The 19,098-nt window shown below is 39.1% G+C and overlaps 1 protein-coding gene across 1 annotated transcript in view; it reads left to right on the forward strand.

The window, feature by feature from the left end:
- The window catches only part of COP1 (COP1 E3 ubiquitin ligase), a 134,156-nt gene that overhangs the window by 26,296 nt on the left and 88,762 nt on the right, over window positions 1–19,098 (forward strand). The window contains exons 8-11 of the mRNA XM_074906983.1: window positions 311–387; window positions 5,372–5,429; window positions 8,913–9,027; window positions 12,556–12,691. Coding sequence (XP_074763084.1) covers window positions 311–387; window positions 5,372–5,429; window positions 8,913–9,027; window positions 12,556–12,691 — 386 coding nt within the window. The remainder of the gene's footprint in view (window positions 1–310; window positions 388–5,371; window positions 5,430–8,912; window positions 9,028–12,555; window positions 12,692–19,098) is intronic.

Consider the following 19,098-nt stretch of genomic DNA (forward strand, 5'->3'; position numbering starts at 1 on the left):
ACAGAAGTGCTGGTTTAGAGATGACTGGATGGTAACAAAATCCATTGTTTTTTGAGTATAAACTCCAGAACTGCCTCTTGGGGCAAAAAGCACTGCAGTTGTTGGATTTCTGAAACCCAGTTGGAATGATAAGTGAAAAAAAATAAAATCAATGTTTCTTCAGGTATAGTAAAGACTTCTAGATGAGAGATGAATAAATGTAGATACAGTTGGTTATCTGCTTAGAAAAACAAACTGTGTGAACATCCTGTTAGATGGTGCCTACTATTCATGTTTGTCGTCTTTGCTGTAACATGGCTTTCTGTTTCAGGAGATGAGCGGCTTGTACTCCCCAGTCAGTGAGGACAGTACGGTGCCACAGTTTGAGGCTCCTTCACCTTCACACAGGTATGGAGCTTGCAACTCAGGACTTGGATTTCAGGCTGTACATATTGCACTGCACTTGCTGGTCCTCTCCGTGCCATGCCCAAAACACAAGCAACACTATTTTTTGCGTGCCATACAGTATTTCCCTGTTTTATTTTTGATTGATACAAACTTTATGTGAACAAAGCAGTGAAGAGAGCCACCTGAGTCTGCAGCTGGATGAAAAGTCTGCTCTAAACCACATTCTGTAGAAAGCTGGTGGTTTTAAATGTAGTGTGAATTAGTTAACTTGAGTCATAAGCCTTTGTTATAGTATGAAATATTACTGTTAAATATGTGCTGCCTCTTCTGAACATTAAGCAGTTCTGCTTGGCATGTGAAAGGTCCTAAACTTGTATGATATTGGTGTCCTCTGGCTTCCCTACTCAACATGAATAGCTAAAGCTATGGGCTCATAGGATACAAATTTAAAATATACAGCCTATTGATTCTGTTTATCTGCTGTCCTGATTTAATGAAATGCCTTTTGAATAACATACTTTCTATGTGGATTTTTGTCCGGAATATTGCATAGTCTGGTTTCTTGATAAAATTGCAGATGCTTCTTGTGTCCAAGTTGCATGTGCCAGGGTTTGAAGTGCTCTACTTTATAGCCATGTTTTTTGGTTGTAAGAAAGCTCTGATTTCAGAGGGTCAAGTAATGTTACTAAATGGTCATCTCTCCTACCTCTTAATCATAGAGTTCTCCAAACTATCGACTTCTGTTTTAAAAATTGTACCTTTTCTGCAATTAGCAGCTCTAAACCTAATACTCTGGAAGTATGAAAAAACTTAACAGATTTCCTCCCCTACAGAGATTTAGCTACAGTGCTCTGGTAAGGAGCCTAGCGATATTGGCTGGGATTTCCTACCAAGATGCTGTTTCTGGACACTAAGACCAGAATATCTCATATTTCTATGAAGCTCTAGCTGGCCCTGAGGGAAAGGACAGAAATATGGCCAAGATGGATGAGAACAGTGGTTGTTATTTCACTCTTCACTGCTTGTTTAATTTTTTGGGTGCAGGTGTGTTTTTTTAAGTGGGTTATTGCTGTTTTGCCAAGAAACAGTTTTGTGAAGCTGATTAGATTCTTGTCAGGTTCTACTAGTTTTCTGGTTATTGGCTATTAAATAGATTGCTTGTTGTTTGCTTTGTCATACTGCTGCTTGGGGAAAACTTGAGCTCTGATTGGCCTGTATTTGTTACATGTTGAACACCTTCAGGCCTAGAAACCTTTTTTTTAACAGAAGATTGTACTTACAAGTAGAAATGAATCTTTATTATTCGAGCTAAGCTAACAAAGAAGCTCCCAAAGAAAAAATTTTATCTGTTGATAGCTGGGCTAACATTTTAAGACCAAGAGTTTTGGTGAAAGGGTTGGGGCAAGGGGGAAATCTGCCCCAAGACTTATGTCGGTTTCAGTCTACTGAGAATTTCTTATTCCTTTATGACTGTTTATTGCACATCTATGGTCAGTCATTCTTAGTTCTTGCTTTTGAACATGTAAGGTAGCATCGAAAATACTTTCATGACTTTGGATTGACGTGCTTCACCTGAGGTCTGCTGTAAGATGGTGGTGGGTTAGACCATGGTGGGTGCAGAGGCTGTGGGCTCTTGCCCAATCTTGTTAACTCTTCTCTGGTTCCATCTTGGCTGTGTCTTGAAATTTTGTTTTTCCTCTGCTACAACATGACAGGTGTGATAGCCTAGGAAACTGCTAGATATCCTATTGTATGTGGGGTTGCCTTTTTCTCTCATCTTGAGGAGACCCCTTTTCTGTTTCTCAGTGACATTCCTGCATTAAGAGGTAGTCTTGAGTGGCCAAAGTGAAAACAGTACATGAAGGAAGTGTCTGAACAGGCATTGGTTCTTGCTGGACTGCTGTAACTTCTGTCCCCACCCTATCCTGACAGTTTTATGTAATCCAAGTGTTTGAATTACCAGAACTCAGATTCCAGCAGGGTCTCCTGCTTGAAATTAATTTTCTTTTCAACATTAAATGTAAGGTTTGGGCAGTATCTCAAAACTGTAACTTTGATTCCTCCTTGAAAAGAATGCTGCAGAACAGCTGATAGGAGCTTCAAAATATGCTGGGGTTTTTTTCCAGCTCTGTTAACTGAAATGTCCAAAGTGCATTTTAGAGATGCTGTGAAACACTAAGAATGAAATACAAATAGTTTGAGATGGTTTCACTTCCATGTTAAAATGTTATTAAACTTGCAACGACTGTTAAACTTATCAGTGAATTAAAATGGTGTATTTAAATTGGAATATAACTTGTTAACATGCTTAACACCCTTCTAATGAAATATAATTGTATAAAACTTTACTAATGTGTCTTACAGTACAAGGTTATCATAGACCCATGCTGAGATGAAGAAAATCTCTTTAGCCTTTGAATTTAAAGTTTAAGAAAATAGAGTTCTTTGGCATTTGGTTTTATCTGGTCTCTAGTGACTTGCCCTTATTCATCTAATTCCTCTAAATCACAGGCTTGCTTCATTAATTCTGTTTCTTTTCATTGTTTGTAGCTTCTCCCCCCCTTAACATCTTCAAAATGTGAAATTACTATGCCTTCCCCCTTTTCCTTCATAAGTTCTTTAGCAAAAAAACAAGTATGGGTATTGTGTTCGGTGCATTCTCAGCTTCAGGAAACACATGTTTTCTTATGCTTGTACATGGTATGATGAAATATTACATTGGGTAATAGCATGGCACTTGTTTACAGTGTTGCAGATTGCTGGGCTTGTATACTAATAGAGAACAAGAGGGGAAGAATAAGGGAAAAGAACGAATAGTTCTGTGTAGCATTTTTCTGAACAGGCGCATGTGCTATTTTTGCTACCAGTAAATGGTGTGAACAGGAGGTACAAATAAGCAACTTATCTCTGGCTGCATATTCAGGAGTAATAGCAATAACAAACTATCACCCTAATAGGAGTTTCTAGGGAAAGATTCTGATCTAAAAATTAGTTGCCTGGTAACTCTGATTCAGTTATTGAAATCCTGATCTCCTTCCCCTCAATTTGTTCTAATTACCCCCTCCCACCCCCATAAGGGTATAACAAATGGGATTTATAATCCACAGGTTGCTGCGTTTTGGTGGCTGTTGCAGACGTTTAAATATGTTGTGTTAGTGTAGCTGAATTTCCTAATTCAACCTAATGCTACAGCTTTTTAAAAATTCAGGGGGAACTTTTGTAATTTTCTGATTATTTGTGTCCTGTTTTTAAAAGGGAAAACAATCAAACATATGACAGTTAACTCAGCTACAGGCACTGCACAGAAATTACTTTGAATTTGTATTCTGGTTAGGGAGATGACGCACTCTTGAAGGCTTTACATCACCAGACAACCTGCAGCAAAACGAGACCAGACGCTCTAAGTCTGTGTGTTTTGCTGTTAATTGCCACTGTACCTGTCTCAGAATACTTTCTCATCATTTTCCAGCCGAGCATCTTGTTCATGCTGTTCCTGGCAGGATCTGCTGTATGTGTTTCATTAAATCAGAATGTGGCCACATGAAATAAAGTTCATTGTCCCTGACCATGCCTGAAACAGCTTTGCTGTTTTCTCCCTTGCAATAGCCTGCAGCAAATAATGATTTTTATCCCTCAGATTTTCTTGGATTGCAGCTTTTGTCTTGCCTGTTAACAGAAGCCAAATCAATCTCATCTTACAAGTTAACCACTAATGAGATTTTAAAATAATCTCTCATCTTCTGTTTCTACTTCTTTCCACCTCCAGGGGAGCTTTAAAACATTCAGAGAAATATTTAAGCACTAGTACCACTATTTCATCCTTCTAGACTTAGAGGTGCCCTGACTGGCATTTTGACCAAACCACTTGTTTTATGACCAAGAATGTCAAGTCTGCACATCAGTGCTGGCAACTGTTACATAAACATCAATAGGTACAATCATCTTTTACAAAGCCAGGACCTATAGTAGTGTTCTGGCAGCTTTTTAAAGAAATATTTAGCTTTCCCAAGCAGTGCTTAAATCTAAGATTACCTCATAAGTAAGACTGAGAATAATAAACCCAGATAGTTTTTCTTCTGTCCAAGCCAAATGACATAGCAGAAGCAAGTAAGTTATAAAGATTCTTAGAAACAAATCATGGTGATGTTTGTAATGTGTTCATTACTAATGAAATGGTATTCTTGTGTACTAATCTTTACTAGTCCTAAAAGTATTTTAAATTTGAGTGTTAAGGGTGCTTTAATCTGGCTCCAGTGTCTTACTGTGAGTAAATATTTTGCCTGTATGTGCAAGAATACCAAACTGCCTGTTTTCTGATTATATCAGTAGATCCTTTTGCAGTTTTGAAAGTTTAAATTTCTTGTTTGCATATATATGCTATGTTTTGAAAACAGCAATTTAAGGTATGTTGTGTCATTGTAGATACTATATAGCTATATATAGTGTAGCATTTTCTAATAATAGTAATCTCAGCTGTCAGTATCTCTTTAGTTTATCCCTGTATTCAGTTACTTGTGTCTTGTTTTGTGTGTCTTTGGCGATGTCTGGAATACTAGTGCATTTGTCTTAAGCCAATTTCTCTAACTTTTCTCTTCACAGTGCTGTTTCAAATGCCATGGCATTAAACTACTTTAAAAAAACCCCCAAACAATGGTAGCATGCTATTTTCAAAATGTCTTATCCTGCATATTTCATACAAAAGATATGCTTTTACATTCTAATAAGAAATTATTAGATTTCTATACACATAATTGTGTGTGACATCATTATGCTCTAGGAGATCCCTGTATTTTTAAAAAAAACAACAAACAAATAAATCCTTCCCAAACCCCCAAACAAAAAAATAACCTTGTGTTTGCTGTCAATAAAATGAATTTCAAAGGCAATTATGCTGCAGGATGTGGAGGGGGGAATAGCAAACACTAAAAATGGTAAAGGATGGTTGCACAGTGATTTAAGCAGACTGTTTCTTTTGGTTTTGCAGTAGTATTATTGACTCCACGGAGTATAGCCAGCCGCCAGGCTTCAGTGGCAGTTCTCAGGTAAGCTAACACATGTGTTGCTGTACGGGGGGGATGGGAGAGTGAATGTGGAGGTTGGGCAGAGATTAGGCACAACTCTGTTCATCTCCAGGGTGCTGGTCAACTCAAGTCTTGCAAATGCTTTTAATGGGTTACATGGGCAAACTGGAGCCAAGACTACAGCGTTGTGTGTGATTGCCAGTGTCCATGCTGATGCCGTCAGAGAAATCTGATGTAGTATATTTAGACATCTGACTTTATGTCCAAAGCTGAGTCTTCAGGGAAGAGGGGATATTTTTTGCTTTTCATCTCTTCTAAGTAGGCAGCATTTGGGAAGCTAGGTAAATCCCTGACCCTTTGCATTGACTTAAATAACTTCGGATCAACATTGACTTCAAAACAAGAAACATTGATTCTCTAAACATACAGCCATTGTAGTTTGTCCTTGTTTAGCTCCTTGCAAACTGCTTTATAAGCTCACATAGAGGGTAGAAAGTGAGATATACAGTGAAGTGTTTGGCAGGCAGCCTCCAAACTGTGTGATCCTCAGGGTCTCCTGACTGCCAAAGTCTTGCAGTTCAGAGTGATTCAGCTGGGCTGGGAAGACGACACTGATATCTAGCTCACAGTTTCAAAAAGGTTAAACAGTTTTGATTTAAACAGATGGACTTGGTTACATGCCAGCTTGTGCCTTTGGTGCTCTCTGGTGGTGGTGGACCATCTGTGGCACACAGCAGTATCAAATTGGTAAATTAATAGGTAGATGTGCTGTTGGATTGATCTTGATTATATAGCTGATTTAAAGAAAAAAATGTGACTTCTGGGAAAATCCTTGTTGTTCCTGATACTGTGCTCTTGGGAGTTTTTTGCTTGAACAAAGAACTGTAGCTCTACCTCACTTCAGAGGGCAAGTGAAATATGCGTGGAGATTTTATGTTCAAGACTGATATGACACAGTGTTTCTTCTCCACTTGTATGGCTCTTCTCAGTACTTTTCTTTCTATCCAGACAAAATTAATAGCAATACTACCAGTAAGCATACGCAACAAACAATCTAGACTTTCTAGTCATTCTGTATGACAGCCTTACTTGTGTGAGAATAATCTTTTTTTGTCCTCAAATGCAGTTTTTTTATCAAGAGTGCATGATCCTGTACTCTCTAGTAGAAATTTTTTAATTAGTTTAATATATGCTTGCATGGGAAGTTGAAAGAGAACTCTTGAAATTAAACACTTCATTCAAATGTAGTCTAATTTCAGCAAGACTTTACCATAAAAATAGTGTTAAGAATATAAGTTCAGTTACGCTTTTTTTGTAATTCATGGCAAAAATCATAGATTGGGCACTGCTGGCAGTAAGAAGCAATGTTAGGGTGAACATCACAGCCTGCTTTTACAATATAATTACTTTGTGCATTGCTCACAAACATGTTATTAGGGAAGAATTTATATAACATAAAGCTATAGGACAGTTTTCCTCCAGAAGCTGAACATGAGAATTAAGTAGTAGACAAGTCACATAGGCCCTGGGGAATTCTGCAAGTAGTGTTTAGTGGCAGTACCTTTCTTTTTCCTATAAATAAGAAGCTTGTGTGTAGCTATGAAGCTTTTCCACAGTTGTCAGCAGACTACTCAGGGCACCTGATGGAGCTCAGACAGTAAAATCACTATTGATAACAAAACAATCTGAACTAATGTCCTCAACTAGGACAACTGTAGTAGTTTTAGCAGTTGAATAAAAATTGCTTGAGTATGTTTGTTTTCTCTCTTTTCCTTTGTTTTTTTCTTCCTTCTGTTTCCCAGCACTGCTTAACAAGTAGCCAGGGAACATACTTCACAGAAACTGAATAAATGTCTTGGAAGAACATGAGGAGTTTAAAATGCTTAGCGGGGGAGGATCTGATGAAGATAGGTTAATGCAGATGGAATCCCAGCACAGCTGGGTTACCATGTGTCAGCCTGAGACCTGCTCTGGGGGGATCTTCCTCTGGAGCCCCAGATGGCAATCATACAGCAGGCAAATACCAGGGTTGTGATTCCATCTCAGTGTGGGCTCATCTGGCAGATCAGACTTGGGTTTGGGTTCATGTCACAGGCAGCTCATTGTTACTTGAGACTGAAGTGATTGCTCTTTGATGCTTGAAGTTGTCTTGAGCCTTCATCATTCCTGATGTGCTGAGAGTCTGGAGTCCTTGCAGGCTAGTGCACAACATTAACAGGGAGGTGCTATAAAGGTGTTCTGTTAAGCATTTCTTAAAGATGTGAAATTTTAGAAAACTGTAGCTAAAAGATGTTGATATGGGAGTACTTCCCAGTGTTCTAGCTGTGTGCTGAGACTGGAGTTGCTCTCAAGATGAAACAAGCTGCGTAGGTGTTGCCAGTGTGCAAGTGTGAGTCATGGTGTCAGTGTATAGCCAGGGCCCTTGTGCAGGAAGCCACGTCTGGAAGTTTCATTGCTTGGGGTTTGCTTTTTCCCAAAAATGTTAGATAACTGTTCATACAGGTATAAGCAGAATTTGATTGGGCTCTAAACTTAGTTTGCTCTTGTTGGCTTGCGTGATAGCTGTAATGAGGACAGCCTGTTCTCTTGCATGGATTGCAGGGGTGTTTTACACAGAATAGGTTTTGTTAGTGCCATTGAGTGGCATTATGGACCTTGTATGTGGTCAGAGACATTGTTTATTAGGAGCTTGGTGGTTCTCAAATCTTTTAAAATTTCCCCATTAGCTTTCAGTATGTGATAATTGAGACTTCTTAAATATACACTAAAGCAAGGTGCCCTTCATGCTTCTTGTGTAGTAGAGGAATTTGTTCGTTTTCCTTACTAGTGATTAAAACAAAAAGTACTATATTGTTTTGCTTCATGAGGACAGCTTATTTACATAGCTTAAATCCTTTTGTTTCTACCTCTCACTATTACTGCTTGAGTAGGTTGGGAAATAGCTTTAATGTGAGTTTCATGGACTTCATTTCAATTAACCTTTGAACTTCATGGTGTCTTCTGCTTCTATCCTTAGTTGGTTAGCTTTATGGAGAGTTATTGAGTTGCTTCAAAAGAAATAATTCAGTAACTCTTAAAAATAAACACCTTCTGTTTTTAAAAAGCTGTCTGCCAGGGATTGAGGGAGTATTTGTGGTAGTGTCTGTTTGATTTGTGAAGCTGCAAGCCTGGTATCTTTGGCCTCTGACATCTATCTGTATAAATGCAAGACGTGACTCCGCAAGGATTGCTGCTGTCTGTCCTGCATGTGAGAATGGAATCGATTAAATTTGCAAAGGTTCAGGAAATAAGAACTGTTTAAAAGCAGCTCTTCTTGTTTGTCAAGTTAAAGGGTGCAGCATAGGACCTTAAGCATAACTGTTGACAGTGGCAAGGTCTTCATTTATTGTCATTTTACACTTCTAACCCTTCACATATAAATTGTTTATAACTTGGTAAAATCTGTTGAAGTGAAACCCAGGCCTGACTTTACCTTTCTGAAATGTTCTCTTTTTCTCCATTCAGACCAAAAAGCAGCCGTGGTATAACAGCACATTAGCCTCACGACGCAAGCGGCTCACAGCTCACTTTGAGGACCTAGAGCAGTGCTATTTTTCCACCAGGATGACACGTGTCTCAGGTGAGTTCCTCTTGTCTGGTATTCAGCTTCTGACATCAGTTAGCTCTTACAGTGCCTAGTCCTCAGAAAAGACTTCTTTTGAGAAAGCAGCTTTCACTTCTTCCTTGCATGGGAATGTTGCTATACATGTTTATGTGTTACTCAAACCATCCTGTTATTTTCTTGACCAGTCTTCCAGGTTGCTAAATTTGGAAAATTTAATCCTGTCACTTTGGAGGGGCACATGTATTAATTTGTAATCCTGTACTGTGAAGGGCATAACCCACAATAAACAATTTCACTGATGCTTATTCGAAAGATATAAATGTCTGAAAGCAGTGGTTGTGTTGTCTTTCTACTAGATGTGGTATAAACACAGTAGTTAAAAACATTGCTGCTGAAATACTTCAGAGGTAGAAACATAAATTGATTAAATTCTCCTGTACTTAGAATACAATAGGACACTTGGAGGTTTTCCTTTATGTTGTGTTAGATTGAGTCTTGGTCCTCAAATGGTTTGGAGCATATAGAAGCTGTGTGTAGCAGTGTTGTTGTTCCATGGGGCACACCTTAGCTCTGAGGATTGTTTTGCAGCATTAGAAGCTGTTTTCACAATTGTCTAGATTGCCTCATTCATAATTGAGTAACAGCTTGGTAGCAGCTAGAGTAATTGTTACCTAGTGGATGGATCTTAAGAAACAAATGGATCAAATGAGTATGTTTTGAGGGCAAGGAGGGTTGCTCTGCTATCTTCAGGGGAGGAAACCACATTTGGGGAAAAGTTTCAGGCAATGGGCTGTGTCAGGTAAGAGTTTTGCAGCACCAAGCTGTGAGCTGCAGCTCATAGGAAGAGTGACAGACTGCAGCGAGGAGTGGGGAGCAGCCAGCCCTCAGGGGATGGGAGAAACCCTCTAGGGACAAGAGGAAACTAGGTGGAGGTTGCTGCAGCAGAATATCTTTACTGGTAGTCTTGGGAGGCAAAGACCAACCTCCAATGATAGAGATCAGCAAGGGAACGGGTAGAAACCCCTGTGGCTTTTTTTTCTCCATGTAGTTTAGTTTAAGTTTTATTCACTCTTGAAATAAATAAAAATGAAAATTAAGCTTGATTGTTCTTTTACTTAATTTAAAAGTTGCTTTAAGTTTAAAGGCTGCAACATGTTTTAGGGGAGCTCACTCTTGAATATGTCTACCTCTGCCTACTTTAGAGCAGTGACTGACTCAGTTCTCATCATGCACAGCAAAACAATTTTAACAAGGAGTGCAGCATGTTGAGAGGGGGTGCTTCAGTTGCTGGAAGATGGGAGAAGGGGGTTGTATGGGACTGGTTTCCTGTGAAGTACTAGCAAGTGCTTTGCAAAATACAGTACTTCAGATCACATTGGGATGTTTTCATGCTGTGCTATCTTGGTGATGCATAACTGTATTTGTTAAAATAATACTTATTAACCAAGGATAACAAATAGGGCTTTTTCCTGCATTCCTTTGTAGAAGACATTTTTCTTTGTAATTGGAACTATAAATATGAATGTGGTGAAACTGTTTTTGTATTGGTATGTGTCAGCTGCACAGAGAGCAGAGGATTTGCAAGTGCAGGTTTTTCTCTAAATAAAGGATAACCTGTGATACTTGATTAAGTTTTCTTAAGTCAGTCTTGCTTTTTGACACATTTTAGGTAGGATTTAATGTGGATTTAAAGCTTTTTGCAAGAAGTGCCTATGACTGTTCTGGTAGGGAGTGGAGACATAATACAACTGTAATTATGAAATGGCCTTGCACTTTGACAGAGAAAATGTCTTGAGAAATAACATTCGGTTTTCCAGACACAGATGCAGAATAAATTGTAGGAGGACTGTGTGCTTGGTCTCTAAATGAGGGAAACGGAAGAGTAGCAGCTATTTGTTCCTATCATGGTGTCAAAGGAGGAAACAGTCTTTGAAAAACACTGACTGATGTTTACGTGCTGCTTCTTGAGCCGTTTCCTGTAGTGGTCAGGCGCTGATGATTTTAATTTGGAGCAGTGCTTTGTTCATCTTCCCCCTTTTGATTCGTCTGACACGGGTAATGTCTATGTTAGTACCCTTAAACATGCTAATTACTAGCCTTCACCGTTCCTTTATATGATCAAACATTAAATCGCATAAAGGACACTTCAGAATGCCTTACAAGTGTAGAGCAAGATATTAATTTCTCATGGCAAAGAATTACCAGGGTGAAGAAAGTGATTCTCTGTTTTCCCACAAGAAATCACAGCTGTATTCTGCTTTCACAGATCAATCTGTTCCTTTTTTTCATCCCAGTATTTCCAAAGCTTTCTAATAAGTGGAGCTTTGTCATTTCCTTATGCTGCTGATAAAAAAAAAAGATAAAGGTAACTTAACTAGTGGGTGGAATTTGATCTTGGCTATGAGTGAGTCGTATGTATGACTTCTGTGCTGCTGCAGTGAATACTGTGACTTAACAGGAGACAAGATGTGCAGTGCCTGTAAACTGAGGTGCTGTGTGTCAGTGCTGTGAGAGCAGTGATAGCTGTAGTTCCCTTACATTGTATTGGTGCAAAAAGACAAAGTGAAGGTGGGAGCATTGGAGGAGGGAAGGGAGAACTGCTGCAAATTCTGGGGGTTCTTACAAAGCCTGAAGGCTCTCCCTAATGTTTGACTGCAGATGTGTGACTGTACTAGCAACCCTGACTTGCCCATGCAGCATCACTGTAAGTTAGAAATTTTTACTTATTTAAGAAATACTAAATTTTAAAATAGCTGCAATAAAATTCTGTTTGTACTAAGAAAAGTTGGGGCTACTGAGGAATTGGGGAATGACATTCAACTATCTACAATGCAGTTTAGTTTTAACTTTTGTAGTAAACTGTTCCATTTCCCACAGAATATTCATCATCATTATTCAGGCTGGCTCAGTTTGACCTTGTCTGATGAAGGTCATAATTTTGACAAAACAGGGAGTCTTCTGATTTCATGCTTGTCTTGCTTCTCCAGCCCTGAAGCAACTCTCCCTTAGCTCTGTTGCTTTTGGAGTAACAAGACAAATATTTTTTTACTAAAAGTATTTTGAATGTAATTGACACCAAATGTACGCATATTATAACAGAAGTATAGGGAAAGAAATATATTTTCACCTCCTTAGAAAACTGGATGTGTTCTTCACAGTGCGTTTTGATATGCTTAAAGGTTTTCTGTTAATAATCTATATGACCCATGGGCTCTGAGCTTGAATAAAATGAGCTTACCAGGAAAGCTGTGGTTGTGATCTCCAGGCAGATTCTCAGCACGTTAGGTTCTTCCAGTGTTTCAGTGGAAGGACTTAATTTGTGCTCTGAAGAAATCATACTGCCTTCAGGGGATGCTAGAGGTGAGAGAGAACCTGGTTTTGACCAAGTATCTTCCCCAGATTACAAGCAAACAAAAATCAAGATGTATGTCTTCATGTGACTGAAGACATACATCTTGATTTTTTTGTTTGTTTGTTTGCTGTTGAGTTTGTTTATCATCTTTCTCTGTTTCTGACTTCACCAATGGTGCTGCCTCTCCCTAGATGACAGCAGAACCACAAGCCAACTGGATGAGTTTCAGGAGTGTCTATCCAAGTTCACGCGCTACAATTCTGTCCGACCCCTGGCAACACTGTCATACGCTAGTGACCTCTACAATGGCTCCAGCATAGTATCCAGGTAAGACATACTGTGGCTCTGACAGTGTATCTCATGCTGATACAGGCTGCTGAGGGTGAGTTAATAACCTGTATTAAACACATTGTGTACATGTATAACACTTTGCAGTTGCTTCCCCAAAATAGTTTTCCAGCTGTGTGATTATCACTGATCTGCAAAGGCACTCAGGTTCAATGGTAGTACCTTTTATTTCCCTTAGTGTTGGTCAAGACTGAACACAGAACCTTTGAGGTTCCAGTGAGTGTCTGCAGCTGTTCTGATAAAGCACAAAGCCTGTTGTAGGCTCAGTTCTCTTCATGTTAGTATGTTTGTTTGTCAGTGATGTGGTTCTAGCATTTTAAGAAACATCCATCTATCTTGGTGTTTTAAGAATCTGTGGTAGTTTTAAATATTGTTGATGGATCCAGTTGTTATGGCAAATATTAAAGCTGAGTTGTTTTTAACGGACTGCTTGAACTACTGAGTGTTGGAAGCTCTGTTTTCAATACTAAACACTAGTGAGAGGGTGGTTGTGGTAAAGCCAAGTTGACAGCTCTGTTCTTGCCAACAACTCTGTATCCCCTGTTGTGTGGGGTGGTCATGTCCTGTGCACTGCTGCTGAAGCTCATCTGAGCTTCCTGTGGACCAGTTTGGACGCTTAACTAGTGAAATGCTATTGACTGTTTTTCAACAGAATTAGTTTCTTCTAGTTTAGTTTCATGAACCATCTCCCTTAAGGATCAGGCTTTATGAGCACATGGGATAGGAAGAGGCTGGGACCTCCTGATAGCCCTAACCTTGAACTGGTTTCAGCAGCTGTGGAAGTATACCCTGGGGGACTTTAGTCTGTGGTAGTTTTGTTTGGAGCTGGTTGTGCTGCAAAAAATGATGCAACATGCTAACTGGGAAATCTGTTCTGCATGGTATATATGCAAGACCCGTTAGCTTCTTATGGACACGCTTCACAAATTCAAGCATGTTTGTTCACAGCAACTTTTTGAAGGAGAGAAGTAATATTACCACTTCATATATAGGGAGCAGGAGATCCAAAGTGACTATACTTGAGGTCTTGAAAGAAACATTACAATGACATGTTGAACTGAACTTGGGTTTTCTGAGTCTTGATCAGAATGACCTTATGAAGGGGCCATTCAGACAGTGACAGAACAGCTTGAATGTTTGTTGAAAGACCCCAAGAAGTTTGCACTATGAAGAAATGGAGGCATGTGTAGCGTAGAATACACTTTTTTTTAAAAGCAGCATTGATTCCTTAACTACTGCAATATGTAGCAGGAATGTATAATGTCTGACTTAACCACGGAGGTCAGAACACAATAATCACTGATCTGACGTATATTTAACCTGCACTGATTGGGTTCACACTAACTGCAATGAAATGCAGATGGAATCTCACTGCAATGTAGACAGACTTCCTCAGCTACCAACTTCAGCACGGATTGGATTTTTCTCCTTTGCCCTTTCTTTTCCTTGACATTCTGCAAGAGCAGCATTTTTGTGGTATTTGGTTAGAAAATGCTGGAAGGGCAGTAAATCTTGCTCCAGTTTTGAAGGCATTAGAATTCTTGGGTGAAATATGTTTGAAAAGTATGTGTGTTACTGTTTCTAAAATGAAGGTACTGCGGGGCCTCTCTCCAAGCCAGTGCTAGAATCTGTAGTTAAATGCATTTAACTAAAAAATAACTTGGCTTCCAACTCAGTGTTCTTCCTGCTGATGCTTTTTATTCATCAAAGCATTTTAAGTAATTTTAGCGTTTTCAGTATGTGGGTTGAGTAAGACTCTTCACATCTGAGCATGTCCTTAACTGCTTTGGTAAAGCAGGGCTGCTGAATGTGCTGCTGCTATAACTCTTAGCTTCTGGCTATCAAAACAGTTCCTTTTAAAATTTGAATTTGTTAACAATTTACATGTTGTGTGTTGGCCAACACACTTCTGTTCACCACTGTTCTTCATCCAAATTAATAGACTCAAGTTCAGGGAGGGTCCGTGAAGCTAAATGAGGTATGTGTCCTGGTGATGGCAATTTAAGATAATGAGAGCAGCTTTTAGGTACCCATGGATGGACCAGATTAATTATTGGGGCACTTTGAAAGCTTATCACTTTGATTTTTAAAAATTCTGTGAAAAGTTTGCTAATCTGGTCCACTGCACTGACTTCTAAAGGTGTTCCTTGGCGTGCAGTAGGAAACACTGAAACAGCAAAAAGTAAGTCTGGCTGCTTAGCTGATGCTGTTGAGACACATGCATTTAAATATAAAGCAAAGATACAGTTAATAAGTAAGGAATCCTCACATTTTAAGTTTTAAAGGGATATTTTAAGAATACTTAAGAATAAAAGTAGAATTGACTGGAAGCTAAACTTGTACTTAATTTAGTTGTTTTTTTTTAAAAGAAACTGCTGTTACAAATGGATAGAATACAAGCATATGATTTCCATTGTTTTAACTCTACAATGAAGTTGACACACTGGACTTCTGAAGATCTGACTATCTTAAATAAAGATGTTTTTAAGATGCATTAGCTTTATTTTTGTGAAGAAAGAAGATGGAAATATGTTCTTTATCTGCAAAACCTTGATGTCTACTTAGAAGGGGGTTTATGGTAACAAGATGAAAAGTGTAATTAAAGACTATATATACAGAGCAGCAACAGTACTCTCCAGAGTGCCTTGCCACAAGCATATTCATGAATGTCTGGACTTCCTGAGGACTAATAAAAGCCTGTAAACAATACTACATATGTTGTGTTACTATAAAAGTTCTGATGAAATATTTAGGAAAGCTACAGTTGCCTTTTGGGGTGAAGAGACAAGCTAAGGCTCTGCTCTCCAGTTCCCGGTTTCCCCAGCCCAGCAGTGAGGTTGCCCGAGGGACCTGCACTGAGCCTTGCCTGGCCAGCGGCCCTGCGGTGGCCGGGCAGCATCCGCACGGTGGCAGCCGTCGGTTGTGGTGCTGGCAGGGCTCGGGGGACCAATGCAGAGCTGGTACCTAAACAGCACATCTTCCATCACAGGCTTACGGTCTTATTTAGAAAGGTGCACACAGGTTGATGGTAAGCCCCGAGAAGGGAGAGCTTCCTTACCTTGCTTAGAAACATGTTCACAAGCAAAACCTTCAGTCCTCTTTTCCCTTATTTCCTTCCAGAAAAACAGATTAAGAGAGAAGAATGTTCAAGTGAAAACATGTTAAAGGCTTTGCAACTGCCAATCACTGAGTTTTGCTTTAACATTTGGGGGGGCTTTCAACTTGCTTGCAGTGTGAATGTGCATGTACCTCAATATGCTAAATGTTTTTTCATACACTCAGTTCTCTTAAGTACAAAGTAAATATAGGATTTTCACAAGTATATAAAGTTTTGTTTAGAATTGGGCCAAGGAATAATTTTTTCATTTATTATGCCCCCAGACAGAGCAGTCGTCAGAGCTTAACTTCTCTCTGCTTGCTGTGACAGTAAATAGTAAAGGCTTTCTTTTAAAGATGAGTCTGTAAACTGCAGTGTTAGCATTACAATGACTTATGTAGAAAATTGCTTTAGCACTGTCAGAGGCCTTCAGAGTAATGTGGCAGTCTTTCATATTTTAAAAAAAGACCAGAAAAAACTAAGAAACAGACTACAGCAAGATGTCTGTCTGAAACCCAGCTATCAGAAAGCTGGTTCTCCCTGCTGGGTGGTTCCCAGGTCTGCTGGAAACATGAGTCTGTTTCTCCAAGAAGCCCTGAGGATTAGGGGCAAATGGTGTGGGTTTTTGTCATCTGCTCAGACTTCAAATTCTTCTGGGTTAGTTTACCATTTATCTGAAAAGGCCTTAAAATTACATGCAAAGGGTTTTAGATGGCCCAGACTAACAATACTTATCTAAAGGCATAGTGATTTACAGAGAGGGAAAGAAACAACTTGCTCTTTGGCTGCTGAAACCTTACTTAATTGATTGGTTGAGTCTTGAGCCAGTGTTCAAAAACTGGATGTTACCTTTGGAGTCCATTATTCTTTTTTTATAATTGCTTGCTTATTTTTCTGTTGCCTCTAAGTAATGAACAAGATATGAAGAGGTTTTCCTTAATATTCAAACAGCACAATTAAGTCAGTTTCAAGATTGTATTTTTGTTTGTGCTGACCCTTTCAGTAATGTGACCTGAAGTCCTTTCTTCAAAGGTGAGCTTAAAAGAAAAAACATCTATTAGGAATATGTTTTCCATGTCTTTATTAAAACATACTATTTTTTTTGTTCCATTTGGACTACAATTACATGTCCATACAAATTCTCAGGTCTGGACTTTAACAAGGTACCTTTTAGTTCTGTATCTATTGTAACAAGCCCCTTTTTTTTCTCCCTTCTTTTTTCATTTTTTTAATGCCCTGGGATGTCTAGGATTAGATGAGCCATTTTATTAAGTTGGTGACCAGCAGTGCTTCTATCTTGGTGGTAAAGATAAATGAAAGAAATGCAAGTGCATTTATCCTTCACAGGATTATGTTTCAGAGTACAGTAGATGCTGCTCCTTGAGAAGATGAGAAATGAGGAGGGCTGAATTTTTCTTATAGTCTGTTAAATCGATCATTTTTTAAATGGACTCTTTTTAACAAGTGGCAGCTCAAAATTGTGGATCGATCTGTCTTAGCTGGACTGTTCCCACAGCTGGAAGGAAGAGAGAAATGTTTGGATAAAGAGACTTAGACTTCAGACTGGCCGAGGAAACTTGAAGTATAATATCCTGAACCTACCTGAAGTTTGTGCTTCTCCTGTGGTTTTCTTACTTACTTTATCTGAGGTTTTGGCCCATAGACCAGAGGTTGTCTGGGGCTCAAATGGGGTTTTGTTTAATTAAATCTGAGTAAAGTACAGAGCCTTTCCCTTACTTTCTCTTCTTTTTCTCTGGACTACAGAACTGATACATTCTTAGTATATAATTGTGGTTTGGATCCCTTGAGCAGAAGCTAAATGTGACTTGTACCCAGCAGAAGGTTTATATGGATGTCAGTTCAGAGCTCTGAATTCAGAGGCACTCTTGTCTCTAACATAGCCCTCCAAGTCCCCAGGACTGGCTGCTAATACTAACCAGGGACTCTGAAACCAGAAAAGAGCATGTCTGCTCATATCTTCAGTCTCAACCTGAACAGTATACTGCCTGGTAATGTTGCAGAGAAATCTGTTTTTCCATCAACATAAGCTTTCAGAAGCAAAACTTAAATAAGCTTGATATCAGGAAGCTAATGAATAAGTTGTGTGACTGCCAGTGGGACCTCATTTTTTTTCCTAGTAATTTCAGACTATTTGGTAGTAGGAAGATCTTTTTCCCATTAAGCTCTTGTAATACTTCAAACTTGTCTCCATCTGCAGATAATTAGATGAGTTTTTTTAGTTTGATTTAAACTTTGTGAATTTTTATAAATGGTCTGTTAAAAGTATTGAACAGTCTCTTGATGAATTTGGGAATAAGCTTTTAAACCAGATGTATTAAACTATGATTGTTCTTTGTGTTTTTTTTCTATACCTTGAAGAAACTTTTTGAAGTTTACGTAAACAGCTTCCATTTCTTCACAAATGTTGTGTAGGGGTCACTGGCTGCAGTGTGGGGCAGTCCAGCATTGGAGCAGGCTTCTCAAAGAGGTTGCGTAAGGCCCATCTTTAAGGGTGTTCAAAAACTAGAGAAAGCCCTGAGCAACATCTGACTAAAGAGCTGCCCCTGCTCTGAGCAGGGTATTGGATTAGAGACCTCCAAATCTTGGGAATGGTACTCTTGTGATAAAGGTACGTGATCAGCTCACTAGAAATTTGAGGCTCTCTCCCTGACTTTCTTCTGAGAGTCTTCCTCTGGCCTTAGGTTTTCAGGAGAAGCAATGCCCTTGTGTGGGTTTGCCATGTATAGTGCAAAGTAAATTCACTTCCTATGGACTTTGGTATCCCTCACTTAAAAATGGAGGTTAATTTAAACAGGATTGTATTTATTAGAATAAGACTGGGCTTTTTTGAATGGAAGTTTTGTAAAAGTGCAGGAACTTAAAATGGATTCTGTAGGATCAGGAATGTCCTCTTGAGAGATTAATATTTAGGGTAGGAAGATGGTACCATGTGGAAGTTGCATTGCATCACTGCATCCACCCCTTGACTGATCAGGACAAAAATCTTTTCTGTGAGGCTGCAGGTAGCTGCCCTTCTGTTCCTCCTGATGTTCAGGTAATAATGGCTATCATAAAGCAGTGGTGCTGTGTCTTGGCCTTGGGAATTAGATGTGCAAACCATTAAAACTGTGGTTTCACAGCATCTTACATACAGCACTTCCATACCAACAGTGTTGGTAAAAAAAAACAAAGACATTTCCCTTAATTCCCCCCAGTTTTATGGCTTCCTTTCAATGTTGAGTGTTGATACAGTGAACTTTTGTGTCTGCTTGAAGAAGCAAGCCTGTTA

The sequence above is a fragment of the Athene noctua genome, chromosome 5 (assembly GCF_965140245.1).
Source record: "Athene noctua chromosome 5, bAthNoc1.hap1.1, whole genome shotgun sequence".
In the NCBI taxonomy this organism is placed as follows: Eukaryota; Metazoa; Chordata; class Aves; order Strigiformes; family Strigidae; genus Athene; species Athene noctua.